The sequence below is a fragment of the Tiliqua scincoides genome, chromosome 5 (assembly GCF_035046505.1).
Source record: "Tiliqua scincoides isolate rTilSci1 chromosome 5, rTilSci1.hap2, whole genome shotgun sequence".
Taxonomy (NCBI): domain Eukaryota; kingdom Metazoa; phylum Chordata; class Lepidosauria; order Squamata; family Scincidae; genus Tiliqua; species Tiliqua scincoides.
This window is the reverse complement of record NC_089825.1, coordinates 78330231-78355277: the sequence shown is the minus strand read 5'-3', so window position 1 is coordinate 78355277 and position 25047 is coordinate 78330231. Positions and strand designations below refer to the sequence as shown.

General features: G+C 47.5%; 1 protein-coding gene across 1 annotated transcript in view; it reads right to left on the bottom strand.

The window, feature by feature from the left end:
• Window positions 1-251: 251 nt before the first annotated feature.
• The window catches only part of FAM171A2 (family with sequence similarity 171 member A2), a 37333-nt gene continuing 12537 nt past the window's right edge, over window positions 252-25047 (bottom strand). The window contains exons 2-8 of the mRNA XM_066628619.1: window positions 19651-19878; window positions 11153-11245; window positions 9168-9326; window positions 8693-8869; window positions 6709-6825; window positions 4715-4841; window positions 252-1845 (exon numbers count right to left, since the gene is read on the bottom strand). Of these exons, the coding sequence (XP_066484716.1) occupies window positions 288-1845; window positions 4715-4841; window positions 6709-6825; window positions 8693-8869; window positions 9168-9326; window positions 11153-11245; window positions 19651-19878 (2459 nt within the window). The 3' untranslated portion in view covers window positions 252-287. The remainder of the gene's footprint in view (window positions 1846-4714; window positions 4842-6708; window positions 6826-8692; window positions 8870-9167; window positions 9327-11152; window positions 11246-19650; window positions 19879-25047) is intronic.

The window sequence follows — 25047 nt, the reverse complement described above, 5'->3', positions numbered from 1 at the left end:
CAGATGCCATGGTGCTCCTTAACCTGCTCTGGGCAAGGCAAGCATCCTGAATGGTCACAGGGCATGCTGGGAAAAGATGACTTGGCCACATTCTGCATACTGTTCCATCCACTTCTTTCTGCTGTCATCAGTTTTGGGTTTCTGTTTTGCCAAGGACTTGACGAGGTGGAGAGAAGAGAAAACCACACTGGACTGCAGGTGAATACCAGTGTCCATGGTGACCTCTACTCCCACCCACCCACCCCCCTCACTGAGTAGTGAGGGCGAACTCCCCATTTTCCTGCTAGCTACTTCACATTGAAGACCATGAGGGGCCGCTCCTCACGTTTCTGCCAGGGGCTCTTCTTGTCCCCCTGCTCATCAGTCCCTTCAGAGGGTTCGTTGCTGTCATCTTCTGGGCTGGTCATGGAGTCACGCCGCAATTCGCTGTTGCTGTTGCTGCTGCGAGAACTGTTGCCACGGCTACGCCCACGCCGGGGAATGGTGGCAGCACGGTGGTCAGTGTTCTCGTCCAACAGAGGTGTCAGTGAGTTGTCCTCAGGCGAGCAAATGGCTGTGCGGCTCTCACTGCTGCTCTGCTCCGTGTCAGCATCCGCGAAAACCAGCTTGGAGTACGGGGGAGGCATGGTGGGGGCCAGTCGCTCCTCCTTCAGGCGCTTGGGTGGCTTGGCTTCATTGACATCCACGCCTGAGTCCAGACTGGCATCATTGCTCCGGCTCCTCTCATTGCCTTGGAGATCAATGTAAGAATGGCGGACCTGTGAGGAACGCCCATCGAGTGACACAAACCAGGCGCGTGGGTGCTGCTTCACTCCCAGTTCCAACAGCTTCTTCTCAGTCAGTGCCTGCAGCTCCCCATTCAACTGGGCCATGGTGGATTCATTCAACAACACTGGAATGGTGACTGAGCCACTGACAGATTGGGCATGCGGACCCCAGCCCTTCCCTTCGGCCTCTTCTGCTTGGTGTTGCTGGAGCTGGAACTGGGGATGTTGTAGCTGTTGTTGGAGGAGCTGCCGCTGCTGCTCCTGAGGTCCAAACTGGTGAGGGAGCCCCATGCCTGCTGGGTCCACATCCGTTTGGTTCTCAGAGCCCCCTGGAGCCTGGTCTGAAGGTGCCAGACGCATGTAGTGGGCTGGAATAACAAGTGTTGGCATGACGTTGCGGTACATGCTGTCCTTCATGTGGTCGATAGAACCACAGAAGATAAGCTGGCCAGGCTGACTCAGTGAGGTGGGACGGGCGAGGTGATCTACGGATTGTGACATCATGAAGTCAGGAGGCTTGGGCTCTCCTTTGTGGCCCATATAGTGTTCAAAGGGAGGTGGGAGGGGTGGTGGCGAGGGGGGCTCCTGGAGGTAGGCCTTGCTGTCGTTGCGAGCTTGCTTGCGTTGTGTCTCAGTGCTCTTGTCCTCCATGCGCTGGTGTGAATAGCTGCGCTTGTAGTCCTCCAGGAGAGGGGGCTCAAGCGCACCAGGGACATCCATGGAACGAGCTGCCTTCAGCGAGTAACCCTCTGCCACTCGAGGGTAGTCATCCTTAGAACCCGTCCGCTGGCTCAGCGTGTCCCCTGTAGAGGCCTTGCTGGCATGCCGGGCCTTTTGGTTGGATACTTGCTTGAAGAACTCCTCACGGGAGCTCTCGAACTCACGGGATGAGGAGAAGGCCGACTTGAGGATAGGGGTGTGTACGTCTGTGTCCCCATTGGAGGAGGCCGTCTCCATGTGGCTTGTACAGATGAGGTTAATCTGGGACATTGAGGTGGCCTGGTCTTTCTTAGAGGCATCCAGCGCCCCAGAGAGCTGAAGCTTTCGGTGCTGCTGACGTGGTTTTAGACACAGTCTCCTGGAAAGGGAGGAGAGAGAGAGAAAACAAGTCATATTTCAGATATCTGAAATTTCCCTCTGCCTAAGGCTTTGAAGAACAGCTGCCAGGCAGGGTAGCCAGTCCTGGGTCAGTCAGTTACACAGACTGACTCAGTGTAAGGGAACCTTCTGTGTTATAATATTTAATATATAAGTTTAATCAGTGTTGGTGGCAAATTTTTAAGCGCAGGATCTCTCCACAATGCCTCACCCTAGCCAAGTCACACCCCCTGATCACCAAGAAGCCACAGTTAGATTGGTCAAAGGACTGGGTGTGGTTTTTTTTGTTTGGAGAATGGCAATCTACACAAACAGGCACCCATCACTGCTGGGGATCACAGCATATGCAACAAGCCCTGCACTGTCTCAAATACTGTGAGACTGAGGGCCCAATTCTATCCAACTTCTGAGCACTGGTGCAGCCACAATGCAACCCCAAGATAAGGGAACAAATGTTCCCTTACCTCGAGGAGGCCTCTGTGACTGCCTCCCCACCACATGATGCAGTGCATGCCCCATTGGCACGGCTGCACTGGCACTGGAAAATTGGATAGGATTGGGCCCTGAGTTATTTTCGTGCAGCAATCTAATGCATACTAGTCACAGTTGAAAGAAAGAAAGAAAGAAAGAAAGAAAGAAAGAAAGAAAGAAAGAAAGAAAGAAAGAAAGAAAGAAAGAAAGAAAGATGTTCATTTTTATAGATCAGGGGTGTCCAAAGTTTTTGGCAGGAGGGCCACATCATCTTTCTGACACTGTGTAGGGGGTCAGGGGAAAAAAGAATTTACATTTAAAATTTGAATTAATTTATGTAAGTTTATATAAATGAATATATTAAAGATGAACTTATATGAATGAATGAAGGTCTTACAATAGCTCAAGGTCTATAAAAGGCCTTGCACAAAGCAAGGCTGGCCTTTCCTTAGCTGCTGCTACTGCATTACAGACGTGAAACAACAAGCAGTGGAGGGAGCCCTCATTTCATAGATCACACAAGAGGTCAAACAGTTGCCCTCACGCTGAGAACAGTTGCATCAGGCCAGTGCGGGCTTCAACAAATTGCTGGAGAGCCAGAGGCTCACTGGAGACTGGGGGCTCCCTGGGGGCTGCATTGAGAGGCTTCGAGGGCCGCAAGTGGCCCCAGGGCTGGGGTTTGGGCACCCCATTATAGATGGAATGAGAAGATTTCAAAAACAAAAGGTCTACTTAGCAATTTGACACTGGAAAGGATCTTCAAGAGGCTTTGGACAGCCAGATCAGGATATTTCCTCTTTCACTTCTCTTTCCTCCAACCCACCCAGTGTGGACAGCAAAAAAAGACTTAAGGCACTTCTCCCATGCACCTCAGCTGCTCACTCCCATGGGAGACAAGAATGGAAGTGAGCAGCTGAGATGCATAGGAGGACTCTGTGTCAAAGTCGCTGTTGCTGCTGAGGCAGAGGAGGGCTGAACAGCTCTTGGCCTGCATCTCAGCTCATGTGGGAGTGAGTTGGTGGGTGGAGCAACTGTTAATGGCCTTTCATCCCTTGCTCAATTCAAGCAATGAACCCTTTTAAAATGAGTGGAGGACCAAGGATATATGCTGCTTAAATATGTCTGTCATTTAGTCTCCTTCTTCTTGGTTGTTCCCTTTCCTCCCATCTGCCTCCTATCCTCTGGGGCACCAGGGAGTGCCAATATTAAAACACAGGATGGCAGGCAGCCAGACAGCCTGGAGTTATGACCAAATGTGCGTTTTCCTGGGGTGGTTATGGACAGGCTTTACCATCAAGCTCAGGTTTGACTGATTCCGAGTTTGGAACCATGTTTCTTTCCAAGACAATATTGCTCATGGCTCCTAGGACTTTACAGCACAAGAGCTGGCTTGCTCCCTGGTGGTCCAATGGGGGGGGGGGGTAAGTGGTGAATGGGTGGTCCTGCCTTGGAACAGTGAATGGGAAGGAAGCTGATCTAGATGGCTTTTTCTGGGTCTACAATTCCGTGAAATCACTGAGTACACTGCCTCTGCCAGAGACAACGCCCCCTTCCCTAGGGATCTCAAGAAAATCAGGACTGAGAGAAATAAACCTTTTCTCAGGATACAAATGAGCTGGTTTGGGACCTGCCATCAACCAGAGGCTACACAATTTGTAAACTGACAGTTGCCTAGGCTGAAGCCCATCTGGAAGCTAAACCCTCTCACCTAAATTACTCTTCTCTCCTCATTCCTGGTGAAACGTGTGGGCTAAAGGAAGAGGTACTCTGTACATGCTCATGGGTGCTTTCCTCTTTATTACACAGAGCTGTTTGCAAGGATATGGAGGTGGGTATTGGATGGATGAAGGGACTAGGCCTTGGGAGAGGGGGAGGGGAAAGGAAATGATCCATGACTAATCAGCCACAGAGACTGCCTGACATTTTGCAAGGACTAGTGAAAAATGCTTGCAACAGCTGTCAAATTCCAGAGACTATCCCTACAATCCTCAGCTCAGCTGCCTTTTCTCACACCCAGACCCTAACTGATCACTTGTGAGGGTGCTTTCATTTGCAGTGTGATATTTGCAAACTGCAGTTCTCTCCCGTTCCCCAAATGGTGCGAGGCAGCAGGCTTCCATTATCCTGTTTTTGCTGATGGGAAACTGATGCTTAGAGTAAGAGTCTGTAGCAGAGGCAAAACTTGAACTCAGGACTCTTTGAGCCAAGACTGACTCTTTAACTATCCTACTGATGAACAGACAAGTGAATACTAAGATGAAATGTAACTTTTTTTAAGGTTTTGTAGAGGGGACGAGCACAGAGAAAAATTAGGTGTGATAAGGGAGGTTCTGGAGACAGCTAGAAAGGGAGGTGTGGGACAAGCCAACAGCACTCACCTGCAGTAGTAGATAAGCAAGCAGAGCAGAATGAGGACCAGCAATGCCAGGGCACCCAGGATGGTGAGCAGGAAGATCGTGTGGTAGGTAGCAATGTCCTTTATGCCTCCTCCAGCACTCGCCAGCCCTGCAAAAAAAGCAGCTCTTATGAGGCAGTTCTGGACACTGTCATGCCTCTTCCTCTCTGCCAGTGCTGGAAGTCATATCCTCTGATCCCGATGCCCTTCTCCCCATTCTCAGTGGAGTGTGTGTGACTAGTTGCAGATCTGCAGAATTGAGGGGCACACTGTACATGCTCAGGGATCCATCTAGGATCTCTGAAGAGGCCATTCAGCACATTGTTTATGTTCTAGGAATGAGCCCAGGTTTACAAAACAGGCAGTGGACCTCCCCAGCCCTGCGCCCCGGGGCAAAGGTCCATGATGGCAACCCCATGGGATGTTGCCCCCCCACTTATCTGGAGCCTCATGTGACTCCACAATGCATTGGGGAAGCCTCCTGAAGCTTCCCCAACACTTTAAACAGTGCTTCTGGCAAACCAGAAGCACAGTTTCCAACCATGTCAGAAGCCTCAGGGAGGCTTCCGCATGGTCCTAAAGGTGCGTGAAGTTCCACACTCAGGGCATTTTCCCCCTTCATTTAATAGCAGGTCTGCCACTGAAAGGTTCTGAGGCCAACAGACCCCTTCCAGCAGCAAACCCACCACATACAGAGGGTTTGGGTCCAATGCAGATTCAATGGCCTCCACCTGTTATTTACTCTGTAAAGTGTGAGTCATCTGGGCAGCAGAACTGAAATGGCATTTCGTGCTAAAGCCTTTGGAAATGTTACATTTAAGAAAAAGCTGACTGCAGCATATAAAGCTGACTAGGGGGTGGGGTGGGGAATAAGATAGAGGTTTATAAAATTAGGCATACTGTGGAGGGAGAGATTTTCCATCTCTGTCATAAATCCTCTGTCGTAACATTAGAACTTGTGGGTCACTCAGTGAAACTGGCTGGAAGAGAGACAACCAGTTTGCAGAGAAGGAAATGCACCATAATAGGTCTATGTAGTTATGGTGGTGGCCACTAGTTTGGTGACCTGAAAAGAGGATCAGAAAAACTCATGAAGGATAAGTCTCTATCAATTGCCATTTGCCACAACAGCTCAGTGGAACCTCCATACACAGAGGCAGTCCACCTCATAATACTCCTGTTTGTCACCCAGCAATGAGAATGCCTGTTACCTTCATAACCCAATTAGAGGTTTCGTAAAGGCATCTGGATTGCTGCTGATGGAAACAGTTTGCTGGATGAGATGACCCTTTGCTCTCGTCCAAGGGCTACTCTTATAGGTTTATTTGTATTTTTAAAAATGTCTGTGGTGTTTTGTTTTGTTTTTTTAATCCAGCCCCAAATTTTCAAATTTCAATTAAGAAGGCGTTATTAAAACATGCTACATTTTAAGACATGCTCATAAATAGTTTAACATTTGGAGGCAATAACATGGGCTAAACTGACTTGTCAAGTAATTTGCATGCAAAAAAAACTAAACAGTGCACATTTCCAAAAAGAGGAAATTACTAAAATAGATTCACATCAAGACAATATATAATTTAATGACATTTTTGCAAGCAAAATTAAGCAAGGAGAGTTTTATCCCCCATATTCATTTTGGTTCTTCCTGAAAGTCCTTCTTTCTAATCCCAGATTTTTCCAGCGGCATCTGGAAACCCCAGAGATATTTTTACTACATTTTCTAATTGTTTACATTGCTTTTCAAAACCACGTTGCCCAAGGCAGATTGGATTTGGAGGAACTGGCTGGAGTTCATACTCACTGAATATGGGGAACACTCTGCACAAGCATAGAAACATTTCCCAGGAAGGAACTACCAGGACACTAAATGCCAGACAGTTCTGCAGGTTCATGGAGAATGCTCAGCCCTGCTAAAGCAGAGCTCTTTATGGTTCCTCAGCAAGGTACCAAAGAGTTTAGCAGTGATGATCTTACCTGTTGTCGGAGACAGCATGGCAGCTGCCCAGTAGCCCAGCTGTGGGGAGACAAATGTCCAGTATAGCTGGTTCCCTTCTTTGCGGATGAGGCCTGTCCCATTCCGGATCCACAGACCTGAGAGAAGAGAACTGTTTGTTGAACTGGAAGTGGCCAGAAAGATAATCTTGATCAGGCCCAGTTTCAAAAAAAAGGATCCCCCCATGTCAGTACAATCCACACTGCAGGAGAAAGAGCAGATATCCTGCAGACGCAGAGCAAGTAACACTGGATCATGTCCCTACCTAGCAGGTTTTGTTGTGTTCTGTTGTGTTGAGAAACACAAAGTAGATTAGGCCACCAACAGCCTGGGAGACCAACACAGCTCCCAGCATAGCCCCTTGTTCTCAAGGACCTTCTCCCCCCACACCCTGCCATTCCTGTCGAGATTCAGGCACCTCAGACAGCTGTCTCCCAAACTGAGACAGCCTAAGGGCTCTTTATTAACCCTCTCCGCCCCAGTGTGAACAAGAAGAGAGCCTTTGACGGAGTAGTCCCTCCACGGGTGACCCAAGGCACAGATACCTCAGAGCAAGCAGCTGGGATGCATGGAGAGGGTTGTGTGGAGAAATTAAGTAATACATTCCCACACTTTCCAGCAAGCCTGCAGTAGAGGGTGTTTGATAATGAGTTTTTAAAAGTAGACCAGCTGATCTAGTGTGAGAACAAAAGAATCAAGAGCTGGAACAGAAATCCAGCAGCCAACTCAGGACTTTCAACCAGCAGCAGGAAGTTTCTCCTGAGAGATCAGTCCCTCCAAACCAGGCTTCTGTTTAAAAACAGGGGAATGGTACTGTTCCCTCTTCACCCCACCAGTCCTGCGAATGGACCTTTACCAGCACTTAAACTGGTTTTACAATGCTGCACAATGCCTGGAACACAATGGCAGCCTGTGTGCCCAAGCTGCCTGAACCCCCCCAGTCTCCTTCTGCGTGCATGCCCCCCATGGATGAAAAGGGAGGGCAGGTGTACCCCCACCCCCTTTGCCTTTACTTACCAAGAGCACAGCACACAGACTCCTTATTTTGCACCACTTCTGTTTGAAATGAACGGAGCTGTGCATGCTGGGAACACATCATGCACCACTGTTCACTGCAAACAGAAGTGCAATGGGGTGCAGTACAGAACTGTACTGCAGCCCTGGTAGGCAAAGGGATGGGGAGCAGGTTCCAAATTGTCTCTGTAGGTTGAGGCCATCTGGTACCATGGCAGCTTCCCAACCTTTTTTCCTTCCACAAGCACTGGATAGAGAAGGGGACTGCTGCTGCTGCTGCCGCCATGATCCTCTTCTGACTTGCTCCCAGCAAGCCAAAAGAGGATTGGACCCTCCAGTGGAGCAGCAGACTAGAGGAGACGGGATGGGATGGGGGCTTAACTGCCCACTGCTCCTCCAAACGTTTCTGTTCCATGTGACTGTTTCAGGTTGCTTCATGGCAAGGCTGGTCCAGCAGGATCCATGGGCAAAGGAAGAAGTATTTGGCTTCTGGAAACTGATCAACATGCCTCTGCCGAAAGGCCTCCACTTATTCTCTCCTCAAGACTCTGCATCCTTTTTTAACACCAAAACAGAAACCCTTCAGTCCAATTTTCATTCCACTCCTGCCCACTTCCTTCACCCTTCTCAACTTTCTTCATTTCCTCACTCTTGCTTGATGAGTTGACTGCCTGGCTCCCTCCACGTGCACCCTGGATCCTGCCCCCTCCCAACTCCTGTTAGTCATCTCACCTGCTCTCCTTCATACCATCAACCTCATTCTCCCCTCTCTGCTTGGACAGGGGCCCATCCCTCTGTTGTGAAGTACAATGCACATTCATGACACTACATGCATATATAAAATAAGACAGCAACACCAATCCTTGCCTTGCTTGCTGGTAATGAAGGAATGTAATAAAAATGAAACAGATAAAACTATATTAGGAACCTCACAATGAAACACCTACTCACCACTCTTGAGGTCAAAGCGCCAGGCTGGGACGCTGGTGGCTGCGGCGGCAACAGTGTCAGGCGGCAACGGGATGGAGAGGTGGACGGAGTCCGAGAGCTGGACTTCTGTCCCATTACCGGTGAAGAGGTGAACGCTGACAGCAACTATGGGCACCAACTCCAGCCACATGTTATTGGCTGTGGAGAGACAAAGAATTAGGAACAGGGTGGCCTCCACTCCAGAAATGGTGGAGGCAGGAAAGAAATGTTGGTGCTCAGGGAAGAAAATCCAAATGGTGCCCCTTCATGGGGGTGAAGTTAGGGTCATAAACTAACAAGTGTCGTTGTTTGTTCCCCCTCCAGTTCTTCCATAGGGGCAAAAGGGATTCTGCTATCATGCTGTAAGGATAGGGTCAGGTCTACTTCTTCAGCACTCACCACCTCTGTATTCCAGCCTGACCACCTGCCACCCAAATCCTGACCCAAGGACTCGTACCGTTACCACTGCTTTCAGCACCGATGAAAGATGGAAAACCTCGCATGTCTGGCCCACTGCTGGCTGCAGTCAGAGACGCGGAGAGTTGGCTGTAGGTGGAGCTGCGGGGCAGGCGGGCAGATTTGCGCTGAAATTGTGCCCATGGCTGGCTCTTGGCTCCTGCAACAAGAAAGAGTCTCACCTCTTGGTCCAAGCAGGCGGTACCCAAAGAAGACCATGAGGTACAACTCAACTCAGTCCCATCAGCACTTTGAAATTTGGATCCTGCTTCTAATGCCAGGTATCACCCCTTGGACATGTGATTAACAGTAATATAGCAAAGAGCCTCTGAACATGAGCAGAGTGCTTTCTTGTCACGACATACATGGGATTCTGCTGCATTAGGTCAAAGATATGGGACAGAACTTACAATAATAGAGTTTGACCTCCAAGAGGGCTTGTGATATCAGAACTGGTTTCCATGCAAGCACAAAAAGGGTGTGCTTGTTGAATATCCTGTTGGCAACCTTCAGTCTCGAAAGACTATGGTATCGCGCTCTGAAAGGTGGTTCTGGAACAGCGTCTAGTGTGGCTGAAAAGGCCAATTCGGGAGTGACAATCCCTTCCACACTGGGAGCAAGTGCAGTCTGTCCCTGGTCTGTCTCTCTGGCTATGGGCCTTCCTTCTTTGCCTCTTTGCCTCAGTCTGATGGCCAAGTGTCTCTTCAAACTGGGAAAGGCCATGCTGCACAGCCTGCCTCCAAGCGGGCCGCTCAGAGGCCAGAGTTTCCCACTTGTTGAGGTCCACTCCTAAGGCCTTCAGATCCTCTTGCAGATGTCCTTGTATCGTAGCTGTGGTCTACCTGTAGGGCGCTTTCCTTGCACCAGTTCTCCATAGAGGAGATCCTTTGGGATCCAGCCATCATCCATTCTCACAACATGACTGAGCCAACACAGGCGTCTCTGTTTCAGCAGTGCATACATGCTAGGGATTCCAGCACGTGCCATTGTTATTTGTATAACAAATTTGTTATTTGTTCCATTGTATATTGTTGAATATAGAAATCAGATCTGAGTTACTAGCCACACAAATAAGCCTGGAATTACACAAGAATATAGGAAACTGCCTTATAGTTCGTCAGACTATTTAGATGCAAGGGAGGGCACCAGGATGCAGGTCTCTTGTTATCTTGTGTGCTCCGAGGCATCTGGTGGGCCACTGTGAGATACAGGAAGCTGGACTAGATGGGCCTTTGGCACGATCCAGCAGGGCTCTTCTTATGTTCTTATTGGTCCTTCTAGCTCAGTATTATCTGTATTAATTGGCAGTGACTCTCTTGAGATTCAGACAGGGACCATTCCCAGTCTTATCTGGAGACTCCAGAGACTGAATTGGGGACCTTCTATATGCAAGGCATATTCCCTTCCACTGAGCTACAGTCCCATCCCCCATAATACTGACAAACATACAAGCTGGACTTGCACGCTATCCAATGGCACTCCTTCAATTGATTTGATCATCTGCAGCCAGACAGGCCACAAGAAGCCTTTGTGAAAGTACAGGCCTTGCAGGGAGCAAACTGGCTTCACCACTCTTGATTATTTATTATTTTATTCATGTTTTTATACAGCCCTTCCTCCAAAGAGCTCAGGATGGTGGACAAGGTTCTTTCCCTCCTTTTGTTCTCACAACAACCCAGAGAGACATTGGTGAGGCTAAGAGATAGTGACAGGCCCAAGGTCATCCAGGAAGCTTCCTGACTGAGCAGGGATTTGAGCCTGGCTCTTCCAAGACTGAGCAGGGATTTGAGCCTGGCTCTTCCAAGTCTAACACCATCCTGGCTCTCTTTACTACTCACTGGTGGTGCACAGAGGAAGGCAAAGGTGAGGAGATGCAGGAAGATATTCTGCAATTTCACACAAGATCCATCTACCCTTGACTTTAGCTGGCTCTGGAGTGCTTTTCACAAGACCTCCATTCTCTGGCAACTGAATCATGAGACTTACCTGGGGAGCCAAGAAGAATCTGTACCAGGTCGTCATAGAGTATGAGTGTAGCAGGGCGCTCTGGAAGCAGGTAGAGGCTGACAGAGGCATAGACTGCCCAGGAGAATTGGGAGAAAGACAAGAGAGAATACCTGATTACTTGAAGTTCTTCTGTCCACAGCAGCAAATGTTCTATTCAATTCAGGACAAAGCCTGCTTTAGAGTTACAGCACCTCAGAAGTAGGCTAGAAATCTGGGGGCTCTATTCTAGGAAAACCTACTGAAAAGAAAATGTGGAGAACAACATGGGTATGTATGACCTTCTGGATGGTGGTTCTCTTATATTTCACAGTGGCTTGTTTCAGACTTGCACCAACTCTACGTAAACCAAGGTTTGAGCTTTGACATGTACAGGGAAACCCCGCACAGACTGGGGTCCATGGCCCCCCTGCACCCCCTCTTGAGGTAGGGGGAGCAGAGCAGAGAGAGGGGAACAGAGCCTCCAGAGGGTGGGGAGCGATCTCTGGTATCTGCAGTTTCAGTCAACCGCAGGGGGGTGGTTCTAGAACAGAATCCCCGCGGATACCGGGGCACACTTCTACATAGTTTAGGGTTGCTTGTCCACTTTTATTTTGCATCCCTCTGGAAGCAGTAGAAATTGTGATAGCTATGGCTTGTCATTCATTCAGAATACCTTTACTGACATTAAGATACAGTAATATGACTTACAAAAAAACAGTTTAAAAATCCTCAGCTACCTTGGGTAACAGTTACCGTAGAACAAAGTATCTTTCTCTTAATGAACGATTTCAAAAATATAGCCACTTTCTCAGTAATTTCAATATTAACACCCGCAAGGAGAAACCGAGTTTTTTCTTGATCAGCCCAACCCTCCTCCTTTTTGAGGAGGTCTTTTAAATATATTTGGCAAAGATCTTTATAGAGGGGGCAATGCAGGATCATATGGCGTAATGATTCAACTGCACTCATTGAGCAGCCACACGATCTTGCCTCCAGTGGAGTTATTTTAAACCTGCCATATTGTAGTTCAGAAGGTAAAATGTTACTTCTTGCAAGAGCAAAGGCTCTGCGCTTGTTAGGGCATTTAAAAAAATATAGATAATCAGGCTGTCTCTTGTCAGTTCAGACACTGTGCCAAACTTTAATTGGGGTATTGGGACATGAGGATTGGAATTACTCCTGATATCAATATTCCCACTACACCATTAATATTTCCATTAAGCGTCCCCTCTCATTGTGTTGGATTGACACTCGTCATAAATAAGTAATGAACTTACAGCTGTTAGAATAATCATTAAAAAAAAAATAGTTCTTCCAGATTCTTCCTGCTAAGAATCTGTCTGAATTTAGCCATTACGTTTGCTTATCTCGCTTATGAATCGTTCAGGTGAGATGAACAAACATAATGGCTAAATTCAGACAGCATACAAAACTCTGGTTAAGGAACCTGAACTGCAGTTTGCTGTGATTTCTGTGTTCATAAACCATGGCTTGCAATTGGCCAAACACCAAAATCAGAAACCACAGTCCAAAATGTAGTTGCAAACCATAGTTTTAAAATCCATTTCAGGCCATAGTTTCTGGTCTGGTTTATACTCTACTATGATTTCTGATTTGCTGCCAACCTCAGACCATGGTCTGTCAATTCAAACTTCCAACTTTGAACCAGGGGGAAGCTATGACTTGGCAAGTGGCCCCAAAATCTCTGCATCACTACAAGCTCATCTCAGCAGGTACAGATAGATATCCACTCTGACCACAAACTCCCTTTGTCTTCTGTCTTACATACACTCAGACTGACAAAACGCTTTGTATTGTATTTGTATTGTATCTTCTTCTTTGGCATGAGCGCAGTGAGCATGCAAGAGCCTAGGATTCCTGGGTCTGCCTTTAACTTTCCAGCACTGGCATAGCTGTGCCAGTGGGGCATGTGCTGCATCCTGCAGTTGGGGGGCGGTCATGGAGGCCTCCTCAAGATAAGGCGATGCTTGTTCCCTTACCTCGGAGTTGCATTGCCCTGATGTCAGTGCCGGAAAGTGGGTTAGGATTGCAGCCATAGTGTTATTTGTAAAAAAATAACATTGAACAAGTGTAAAAAAATGCCACAAAAAAGGAAGATCTCCATTCTCACTTCTTAGAGGCTCAGGACGTTGATAAGGAGCAACTGGACAGTGGGAGAGAAAAGCTCATCACACCACTAATGACTGAAGCATTTTCAGAACCTGCTAAGGGGTGCGTTCCTTGCCTGTAGCCCTGGTTCAGGCTATAGAGAACACTCAGCCAGTCTCGAACTGCAGCTAGAACCCTGGTGCTTTCCTGTTGTTTCCCCTTCCCCTTGGTTGTTCTCTTCCCCTCCCCATGACCACAAAATCCCTGGTTCTTCAGCCTGCCTTGAGTAATCGCCCTGATTTCCCTACATTCTGGTCTGCCTCCTTTCTCCCTTCCATTGGTGTGTGCTCCCTTCTGCTTGTAAGGATTTCCTCTTCTACCTAGAAGTCATCAAGGTTTAGGGCCCAACTGTGTGAGTGACTGTTGAGCACACTGCAGTATCTTTTATTTTTGAGTCCCCTTCCTAGTTATTGTATTTTTAGCCCTACAGTAAAATCTATCTACTGTTGCACCTCTAAACGTCCTTCCCTCCTAATTTCATGCCATTCCATTGTGTTGTGCCATGACCCACCACCCTTGGTCCCTGCACGCACAACAGATTTCCCCTATGTGCACATATTACATGTATGTCAGAGCACACCCAGTAATTTGTTCTTCCAGTTGGGGGGGGAGGGGAGGAAATCATTATTCTAGCAGCTGTAAGTAAACTACTGATTTATTATCAGTGACTGTCCAACATGACGACGAGAAAATAAGCTTAATGGAATTATTAACAGTGGAGTGGGAATACTGATATCTGTAGTAATGTCTGATTGTCCTGTCCCAATGCAGCAATTTCATGATAAGCCAGTGCATATGTAGCGTTTGCCCGTCTCTTAACCATAATTTAAAGTTGGATTTCAAACTTTGATTAAATCTAGACATGCTTAGCATTAACCATGGGGCAGACGAAAGAGAATTGGGGTGAGAGAGAGGCAAAGGGATGGGGAAGAAATGCTTATAATAATAATAATTATGTCCAAACAGAGGGGGGGAAAAGAAAAATTAACTACTTTAAATATAAATAGCAGCAGCATTTTGAAAAGTGGAAATTCCATCCCCTGAAAAATCTAAACAAGTGGCAAATTTACATTTCTGAGAATAGCTGCTTGACCAATAATAAAAGTTAAGATGTCCACAGCGTCTATTTTTCTATTTACATTATTCAGATTACACACCTGTACGGGAATGATGCAGATGTTCTGTGGTTAAACAATAGTGAGCAGGCTACCGAACTGAAGGCTCCCTCTTCCCCTCACCACTCCACCTCCCTTCCAGAGCACAAACTCACACTGCTAGGACTAACTGCAGTCACAAGAGGCAACGTTTAGCCAAGGTTAGAGCAAACCAAAATCTGAAACCAATGGGAAATGTAACCGTTAACCACAGTTAGATTTGGTAGTGGGATGTTGGGGTTTGAACAGGGAGCTCACAGTCCCATGACCCACTTGCACTTACCCTACCACGGTTAAGCAAATTGACAGTGTTGACCCTGTGCTATGGAACATTTTTTGACATCGTGCAGCGCAATCTTATCTTGTGTTGGAACAAGCAGACCAGGAGGCCTGCGCTGTATCCAGCGCAAGATTGGGGCCAGAAGCGGCTCAGCTGGAGGCAAGGGGAAACTCTTCCCTTAACCTCTGGGTAAGCCACCACACCCCCAATGGGTCTCCTTGAACTTGCGCACGAGCTTGGAGCCACTCCGTGCTGCTCAGGGAATGGGATGCAGCATAACGGCTGTTTGCCAATCCCCAAACCTCTTGGATTAGGAAACATGGCTTCCAATGCAGATTGAAGCCCTGGTACCAGGACCTAGGAGAGGGAGGTAAAGAGGGTAATTTGTACCTGGGCCCACTGTCAGAAAGGGGGCCCAGGAGTCAAAGAAGGGGGCCCAGAGAGATTCTGGATATCTGGATAAATGTTAATATTTAGGGAGCAAGATGCAGAGCAGCCATTTTCAACCTTTTTCATCTCATGGCACATTAACAAGGCACTAAAACAGTCAAGGCAGTCCTTCAGGTTTTTGACAATTGACAGGGTATACCATGCTGCTGGTGGGGGGCTCATATCCACCATTGGCCCTACTAATAAATGACCGTCCCCCAAATTCCAGTGGCACACCTGTGGACCACTTGCGGCACACTAATGTGTCATGGGACAGTGGTTGAAATTAGTTGATGTGTAGAGCAACAATAAAAATAAATTTCCTGGCATCAGAATTTGACAGTCTAGGCCAGGGGTGCCCAAACCCCGGCCCTGGGGCCACTTGCAGCCCTCAAGGACTCCCAATCTGGCCCGCGGGGAGCACCTAGTCTTCAATGAGCCTTTGGAGACTTGCTGGAGCCCGTGCTGGCCCAACGCAACTGCTCTCAGTGTGATGGTCAACTGTTCGACCTCTTGTGTGAGCTGTGGGAAGAGGGTTCCCTCCACTCCTTGCTGGTTCACATCTGTGATGCAACAGCGGCAGCAAAGGAAAGGTCAGCCTTGCTTTGTTCAAGGCCTTGAGCTATTGCAAGACCTTCATTCATTCATATAAGTTCCATCTCTAATATATTCATTTATGTAAATTTATTCAAATTTGAAATGTAAATTAATTCTTTTTTTTCCCCGGCCCCCGACATAGTGTCAGAGAGATGATGTGGCCCTCCTGCCAAAACGTTTGGACACCCCTGGTCTAGGCTGTACAAAAGCATTTTTGAACTGAATTATTTAAAGAATCTTTTGATGAATCAATCAAACAGATTCCAGGTGACACAGCTTTCTCATTAGAATTCCATGAATATCAAGGTGATGTGCAGTACAGTAAACCAGCATACCTTTTTATCTGCAAAACACAGAATAGTATAGAAATACATATATTTTTTTATTGTACAAATAAGGTCTTTAAAAAAATGTTTAAAGTCTTAGAAATTATAGGCCAATAAGACATTTGTTCTGAAAATTCATGAACGGATTTTATTTCATATTTTTCATAATTGGAACCAAAAAAGTATTCTCACAGTTCTGACTGGGTAGTGATTTCAGGGAAGGGAGGAGTGAAGAGCATTCTCCTTTGGCATGTGGTTTGTGAGTCCTAACTGCTTCTCTAAAATATTTCTTGAAACAAGAATTGTAAGCCTGGGACAGTTATGGACTTGGCCACGTTAATGCCTGGAGCCAGGTCTGCAACATGCCAAGCCCCCCCCCCCAACACGCTGTCCCCTCTCCCGTACTTACCCAGTCATGTGGAGCCTCACACGACCTTACCCTTGGCACTCCAAAAGCCGTCTGAGGTTTCAGGAGTGCTGTTAAAAGTACATCAGGTTTTCCAAAGGAAAACCGGAAGTACTCTTTAGGATGCGCCCAAAGTCTCAGATGGCTTTTGCAGCACTGAGGCAGAAGGTCACGCTGGGTTTTACCTGTCCCCTAGAATGGCTCTGAAGGGTGGATGGAGGCAGCAGCAGTGCCGTGCAGATGAAGGCAGCACCACAGTGGGTGCCACTCCAATAGAGCTGTATACCCATGGCGGGACCCTGCCCCTACCCCATGGGATCTAATGCTGATTGGCGGTGCACCCGAGGGGCAGGAGGCTTACCCAATCGTAGAAGAGACCAGAGAGGTCAATGGCTTGCTTGATAGAGTTGATTTATTCTGGTTAAATTCTTAACATTCATCAGGTCCAGGTTAGTTCACCCAGACCTGAAGCTACATGCGCCATGCACTCACGTCAATGTTCCCTTAAGCACTCAGTGCAGAGTCCCAGAATGATATAGTCGTCTGCCGGGAGGCGGTCGTACAGCAGGAGTTCCTGCACTGTTGGAAGCGGAGGCTGGGGTCACGAGGTGGGGTGGAGCAAATCCCACCTATTGCCGGCTGGAGGGACTTCCAGGAAGTTGGCCCTGAACTGGCAGTTATGGGCAGCTCAGCTGAGGTTTGGAGTTGTCTTGTCCCTTGGGACAAGCTTGCTCCACTGTTGGGGTGCTCCAGGGTGTCCTGGGGACGGGGCGAGGGGTCACTGCCCCCAAGGTTTGCCCCTCCCTGCTGTACCCTGTTCCCAGAGGGGTTCTTCTGGGTCCTTCCCACCCTCTGGGGCTTACCTTGCCCAGCGGGGCTGCTGCCACACCACCCGCCCCATGCTCTGGCAGGCGTGAGGTGAACGATTCGCTTGCGCGATCCCTCCCTGTTCCTGCAGAGCCTGAGCCCTAGGAAGAGCAATCACTTTCCTCTGCGACCGGGCTCCTTATGAGCCCGGCGACCCAGCTGTTAAGCTCTGCCCCTTCCGGCCGCATAGAGAGCATGAAGTCTCATGAGAACTTGGGCCTTCCTACCTACCAGATGGGGCCAGGCACAGCCAGGAGTAGTTGCGTCACAGCTCCGTGACCACTTCCCGGCCGAAGCCCCCAGCTTTGAGGGGGGTTGTGGGGGGTCGCACGCTCCTCCCAGGCAGCTGCGTTCTCCAGCTCTCTAGCCCTCCCACACCATCTCCCATAGGGGTGCCTTGGGTCCTGAACCCAGGGCCCGTCCTGTCAGCCATCCCCTCTGGGGGCGTGGCTTGGCTCCCAGGCGGCAGGGTTGCTTCCACCACAACAGCCCACAGATGTGGTGCCTGGGGCTTTTGCCGCCGCCCCCCCCAGGCCCGCCACTGGCATGGGAAGAATGAGACACCCCCAAATAACCCAAAATCATAAAGTTTCAATGAAAGAAAAAAACTTCCAGGAGGCTGATGTTGTTCAGCACAAACTTTAAATATGCACAACAGAATCTAGCTATATAATACGGACAAGCTGGCCAGTCTAGGCCTTTGTGAAGACAGCTATGCCATGATGCAAGTATCTGATATGTTTGTAGTATCTTGCTGTGCACCAACTCAGTCAGGCTTTGTAAGGATCTGCAAGCATGTGTGGATGGACAGAGGTGATTAAGGTCTCAGGGTCAATTTATAGCAGGAACTCTTAGGTTCCCATGAATCCCATCCAAACTCTGCCATGCCTGAAGTTCAAGCATCTGTTTTCACCTTACATCACAATAAAAATCCCACAGTGGTGCAGATCAATCTGCACGGGAGAGGGGATTGTGTGGGGCCAGTCTGATTCACTATGCTGTAGGATCCTGCCTCAAGGGTTCAGTTAGATGACCTTAAACATTCCCTCTCTCAAGTTCATGATGACACATTTCTCCATTTTTGAAGAGAGGATGAAGACCTTCCTGTTGCTTTTATTCACTTTATGCTGTTGATCTGCTTTTGTTGTAGTATTGTAGTTTGAAACTGTTTTAATTCTTTCTTTTGTCGTTGTTGTTTTGCTTTAATGACAAGCAGGGTGTAACTATAAAATGCATAAATAAAGCAAGCAAGCAAACAAGCAAGGAGGCGGTGGAGAATGGGGCACTTTTTTCAATTCGTTTATGCCAAAGACACTGCAATCGCTTTCTAACTTTTCACCAGCACAAGGAAAGTGACTTGAAAACAGGAGGTGAGGAAGAGAGATGAATTCTTTTGCTCAGCCCTGATAAAATACCATCAAGAGCCCTTTCCCTCATATCAAGCAAAGAGCATTTAACAATGTTTGGACACCACCAACACTGGTAATAAGGTCACCTCATTGACCCATCCTGGGGGCTGGAAGAAAAGGCATGGCTAGTGTGTAACGCTGTCAATAATTTCTGCCTCTAGGCAGGAAATGGGAGGCAACCAATACGCATAAATATAATGTGTGTGTCTGTGTGCACACACAATTTTGGACACAGGAGAAACTGGGACAGGATTCAGAATTTAAGTGCATGCACATGGTGTTTTGGAAGGAGACTGCAGATTCCAACTCGTATATATGATATGCATTCCATTCAGATCCAGACTCAAGGAGTTTTCAATCTGGCTCTTTGCCTGTCCAAATGTGGGTAGTCCTCACTTTCCAACAAGGCAGACGATTGGGGCTCAAGTCTGCCTGGCAACTGCACTCTCCCACCTAGAAGCCTTTCTTCCTATTCCCTGATATATGGGTTTGCTGCAACTACTCACTAATGAACAAATGGCCCCTGCACACGCTCAGAGGCACACTTGGCTTTATTCTTGACATGCTCCAGGCTAAGTCTTAACTCTAAAAACAAATGGCCCATCTAAGATTTGGGGGTCAAGCCATCATCTATGAAAAGATTTTTTTTTAAGTCTGCAAAATATTAAAAGTGACATAATTCTATTCTGTTCATTTTCATTCTACCTACTGATGCATTATGTATACCTCAAAATACTCCTACAGCAGAAGTTATCCTGATATAAGGCTGCATCCTTCATGCTCCCACCTTCCCAAAGTGCCCATCACATACAAGCAAGGCCACCCAAGCTCCTTCAACCCACTATCACGCCCACAACTCACGTGGCAGTTTGTTGACACGCCAAGGGACGGAGTTCGTGACAAAGCCACGCTTGGAGGCTGTGACAAGGACCCAGGTGCCCAGACGGTAGCTGATGGGGAGCATGCTTACACCCTCATGGTCAGTAGCTCCTGAAGCCAGAGACGTCTGGTTGCCATACACTTCCACAGCTGCCTGAGGCAGTGGCGATAAGTCGCCATTTTCGTACACCTGCACCTTGATAACCACCTCTGTAGGAGAGAGAGAAATGGAAAGATGTGTGAATAATGAGAAGGCCCAGTACCCATAACCACCTTGATTCAGCTGTTTCCCCAGCTGAAAATATCTTGCCATGTTCCTCAGCGCCCTTTCCAACCTTCCTTGGTATTCCTGTTACCAAATCCAATACAAATAGAGTCCTGCAGCAAAAGGTACCAAGTTAAAAGCTAATACGGGACCATTCTGCATCCTTTCCATCCCCTACTTCCTTCATTCACCTTGTCTCTTTGGTCTACTATCCTGCAGGTACTCTCTTCCTAGTTGGCCACACAACCTGTGGCTCTCTCTGCCTGTCCAGCATCCCACTTCTTTCACTCATTCCTATTAATAACATAGCCCCCCCCAATTAAACCTAGGCCCTATGCAAGGATACTCTCTCAACCAATACAACTTCTCACTATCCTTGCTACAGCTGACCTATTTGCAAACACTCTGTGACTGACACTTTCTCCATACACAATTAGACTGTGAATGTTTTGGAACAGTACAAGGGCTTACAGTAATGGTTAGTGTATGTGAAGGTCTCCAAACAGCACACAGTTTTGTGTGCAAGTTGCCAATTACGCGTACAACGGCCTCTTCTCTGGCAACTTCCCCCCAATGCCCAGCATACAGTAAACTCCCCTCCCACAAGTTATCTGGAAATTGAAGAGGATGCAAGGAAGGGGAGGGATCTCCTCTCATTATGCACTAGAACAGTGGTTCTCAAACTGTGGGTCTGTGGCCCACCAGTGGGTCACAATCCAATTTTTGGTGGTTTGTGAAACTGACAGGGCAGATTAAGCTATGAGCATCAAGAGTTTTAAAAAAACCTTCTTGGGGGGGGGGGGTGCACTGCCACCCAATCACCATTATAGCCACAGAGGCTTGAGCAGCTGGTAAAGTGAAACTTTTTTTTTAGGTGGGTCCTGATGCTAAAAAGATTGAGAGTCACTGTACTAGAGTCTTCGAAAGGTAAGAACCAGCAGGAGTCACTTTGCTGCCCCAAAGAGATTTCCGCTGTTTCTGACCCCCATAGGCCAGTGGAAATAAGAAAAGATCCCACCTGCAGACCTCATAACAACTGGAGGGAGGATTAATGGTGACCACAAATCAAAGCTGGGTAGTAAGTCAAGCAAAAATTTGTGGGCCTCTGAAATACGTTCCTGTTCCAATTTCATGAACATTGTGCAATTAATTGAAAGTATCAGTTTTGGAGGGGAACAGGCAAGCAGTGCCATGCATTGTGAAAGCCAACATTTGCTCTAACGACTGAAAGACGACCCCCGGCATAATCTAACACACATGGTTGGAAAATGCACTTTTGACACAGGAGAACTGGAAACGTAGAGTGGAGCCAGCATGAGGTGTTCATAAGGAAAGACAAAAGAGGAACTCCTGCTGTGCCTTGCTTGACCCTCAGCAGCTCAGGACAGCTACAGTCTTTCATTCCCTCAAGTTTTTCCCACAGCTTCACTTGCCACTATGCAATCTCCTTACAGGTCAGGCAGACCTGGCTCCCATCATGCCAATTCATTCCGGCAATGTGCAAACACGAGGATCGGCCACACGTGGCAAAAATCTCCTCTGTTAGCTGGCTGCCTGCTTTACTCTCATCACCACCATGAGGTGCTGGCAAAGCAAAAGGACGCTCTCTGGTTGGAAGGCCTTGATGAACTCTGTTTGGCTCTGGACTGCAGCTCCTTGCTGCTGAAGAGATTCCAGCTGGCTGGAGTGCCATGTGGCCCCCTCTCTTCATCAAGAGCTCACAGGGAGAAGAGATGGAGCTGTGTCTTATTCACAAGCTTGAGACGGATCTGGAACATAATACATTTGAATGATACCTAGTTGTGGGAAAACAAGAGTGACAGGCTATTTCGTGAGGCTGGCATAACATTCAAGAGAAAGAAGAACAATTTATACTTCCTGTTAGCACACAACCAGGTAAAATCCAGGCTGCTTTATGAAACAGCTAGGCCACTGAGGGTTTCATTCGAGCAAAGACATTTTCAGTGATAGGAACAAACAAACAATAAAAGACTTGGAGCATTTGGCAATAGCTGTTTCCTTCCTGTTGAGTATATCAGTGTGGGTAAGGACAAAATTAGAGGGGATGCAAGAGATCCATAATCAGAATATCCTGCATGTTTTTTAGTTTATTTTAATAAATAGCAGCTGCAGGGGAATGGTTTAGATCAGAATGGGGGTCCACAGCTAGTGAGGAAGATTTGTTTTTTAATCCCACCTGGCTTGTTCCCCTGATTAAAGCAAGCCTGGTCCAACTGCAATATGCAAAGTGCACTGTGCAAATTTATCCTGCCCCAGGGAGACATCTTCTCTTTGCTTCCAAATGCTGATGATCTCTCTTTAGGTGGTGGTGGGGGGAGGTATGATCACACTGGTCAGAGCATGCCTAACCAGCATTCTCCTACTCTCCCTGTAACTAGGTACAAGGAAAGCAGGTTACAGTAACATCTGAACAGGGCTTGACTGTCATTGGGGGGGGGGGGTTGTGAACTGCATCAGATTGGCTAGTCAGTGTGACTCCATGGAGATGTCCATCATCATCTGCTATTGGGCATGCCATGCCTATTGCTACAGTAGGCATAGTACAAAAACGAGTCAGACATGGCACTGCCTAATAAAAACAAAAGTGAACTGGCCAGGAGAAGGGAATAATGCACAAAATACTGAGCAGAAAGAAAAAAAAAACATCAGCAGTTACAAAGACGAGAGGAGAAAGTTAAGTTTTCAATAATTTCTTGGAGCAATAAAGACCCAGTTGGGTCAATGATGAAATAGCATTCCAGGTACACAGATGAGCAAAGTAAAAGCCGTGTAGCCAAGGGATTCCACACAGGAGATGAGACTTGGAAAGATGACAAAGGTCTGGGTAAACAAAATAAAGAGGAAGCCAGGAACTTTCCTGCCTATTCCTGCAGGATCTGGCTTCATTCATTCATGAGCAGTTAAGGCACACTGGATCCAATTTGCATGGCTGGATCTTTGAGGGTGGTCCCAAGGCAACTGGGACCTGGATGGTTTTGAGGATGACATTATACAACCAATGCAGATGTAGATTCTCTGTCGCTGCTGCTATGCCTGAAGTGTCTCTTAATCTGTGGCTCTGAATGATCGTGTATTGCAGTCAGCCCACACACAGCTGGGACACCTCTGCAACAAAGGGAGATCAGTCTGAGGACTCCTAGCCTATGAGAGGCAAGAGCCTTTTTCAAATAATGCTACGGAGGTTGGAAGAACTTGTTGTCAGGGAGGAGGCCCACAGTGGTGAATCAGAGCAAGAGATTAGGGCAGAGCTGGAAACGAAAGATGACCCCAAAAAATTGGCAGGAGTTGGAGGATGAAGGCATGGAGACAAAGCTTAGTGCATGCTACAGAGCAACAAGTCAAATAAGCTCCCTTTTCTGCCCCCCCCCCCCCCGGAAAAAAGCACTATATCTTGGTAATGGCTGTTATTGTCTGAATGTCTTTACTGTACTGCTGTTCTGCTCTTATGTTTCCTTTGCTTTTAATCACAGCTCTACTGTGCTGCCTTTTACTGCTTTCTTACGTTTGTTTTCGGTTACAGGTTTTTAATATTGTTTGAATATGGGTTTATGACAATGACAGTTACATATTTTTGCTAGCCGTCTTGGGTGTCCACAAAAGTGGAGGAAAGGTGGGAGATTGATTGATTGATTGGATTGATTGATTGATTGATTGATATAGCTAGCTAGCCAATGTCCAGGAAGCTCCTAGCATAGCCATGATCCAAAGGAAAATATTCTCATCACACACGGCAGGCACTTTCCCCTAGATAGGTTTGACATTTATTGAGATCTACAGTTCTGGCACATGACTCAAGGTCCTGGAGGTGGACCCCAATTCCAAATATCACTCCTATTAAAAAAAGGACACATAGGAATAGGCAACAGATTGTCAACAAAACAATTCTGAGAGCAAAACCTTCAGGATGGATTTTTTTTTAAATTCCCAGCACAGATATCTTTGTCTCTGACACTCCCCTACCCCTCCCCAAAAACTCAGTTATTTTCTGCTGTCTAAACACTTGCCCCCTCAGCAGCCAGCCCAACCTCAGCCGTGCCTGGGCGCATGCTTCCATCACCGCAGCAACGGCCTCATTTGTCCAATAAAGCAACCCCCCTCCCTTCGAGCTCCATTTAGACCTCGAAAGCAGCACAAGGGCTTTCACTACGAAAGCGGATGTGAATGCCCCCCCTCCCCAATTGTGTTACCATGAGAACCATCACAGAGCAAAGGCCTAGGCTGCATCCTTCTGCATACTCTGGGTTACCAGGCAAAGCTACTGACCAGAGCCATGCTACCCCCCCAGCTTAATTTTGCATGCCCCTTCACACATAGTAAGCATTCTTTGTAATCCAAGGGAGGGTTGGGGTTAAAGGGTATCCCTTTACCCCCCCATTCTCCCTAGCCTTGCTTCCACTGCACGCTTACCAATTAAACTGGACCTCTTTTCACAGTGCCCAGTATCAAAACCTGCCCATGCCATAAGAACGTAACATGTCCTTCTCCCTAAATTCATTTAGGGTGCAATCCTAACCCACTTTCCAGCGCCGACATAAGGGCAACGCAGCTCTGAGGTAAGGAAACAAACATGCCTTTGCTTTGAGGAGGCCTCTGTGAGTGCCACCCAACTGTAGGATGCAGCCCATGTCCCGTTGGCCCAGCTATGCCAGTGCTGGAAAGTTGGTTAGGATTTGGGCCTTACAAGGATAGCGATTAACATGAAAATAAACTTCTTTTTAAAAGGGAAGCTGGGTATGTCTGATCTCCTCCATGCCTTCTTAAAATTAAAACACTCTCCCCTCCCCAAATTGGTCACTCATTGCCAAGGCAAGCTGCAACAACTGAGTGAAGTAAGGAGAAGCTTGAAGGAAGTGAACCTTAGAAGAGTATTTCTGAAGCAAACAGCCTCTTCAAGGGACGGAGAAGAAGATGATTTTAGTTAGGAAAAAACATGGGAGGAAGAAAGTGCTAAATTTTCCCTCACCACATGCTGCACTTCTGTGCCAAGTCAGGCTCCCACAGCTGCTGTGGACTTAAAAGAACCATTTCTGGTCCACTTTCTGCTTCAAGTCTGGCTGCTAATAACTGGTTTAAGGTAATGTGCAATTACACTG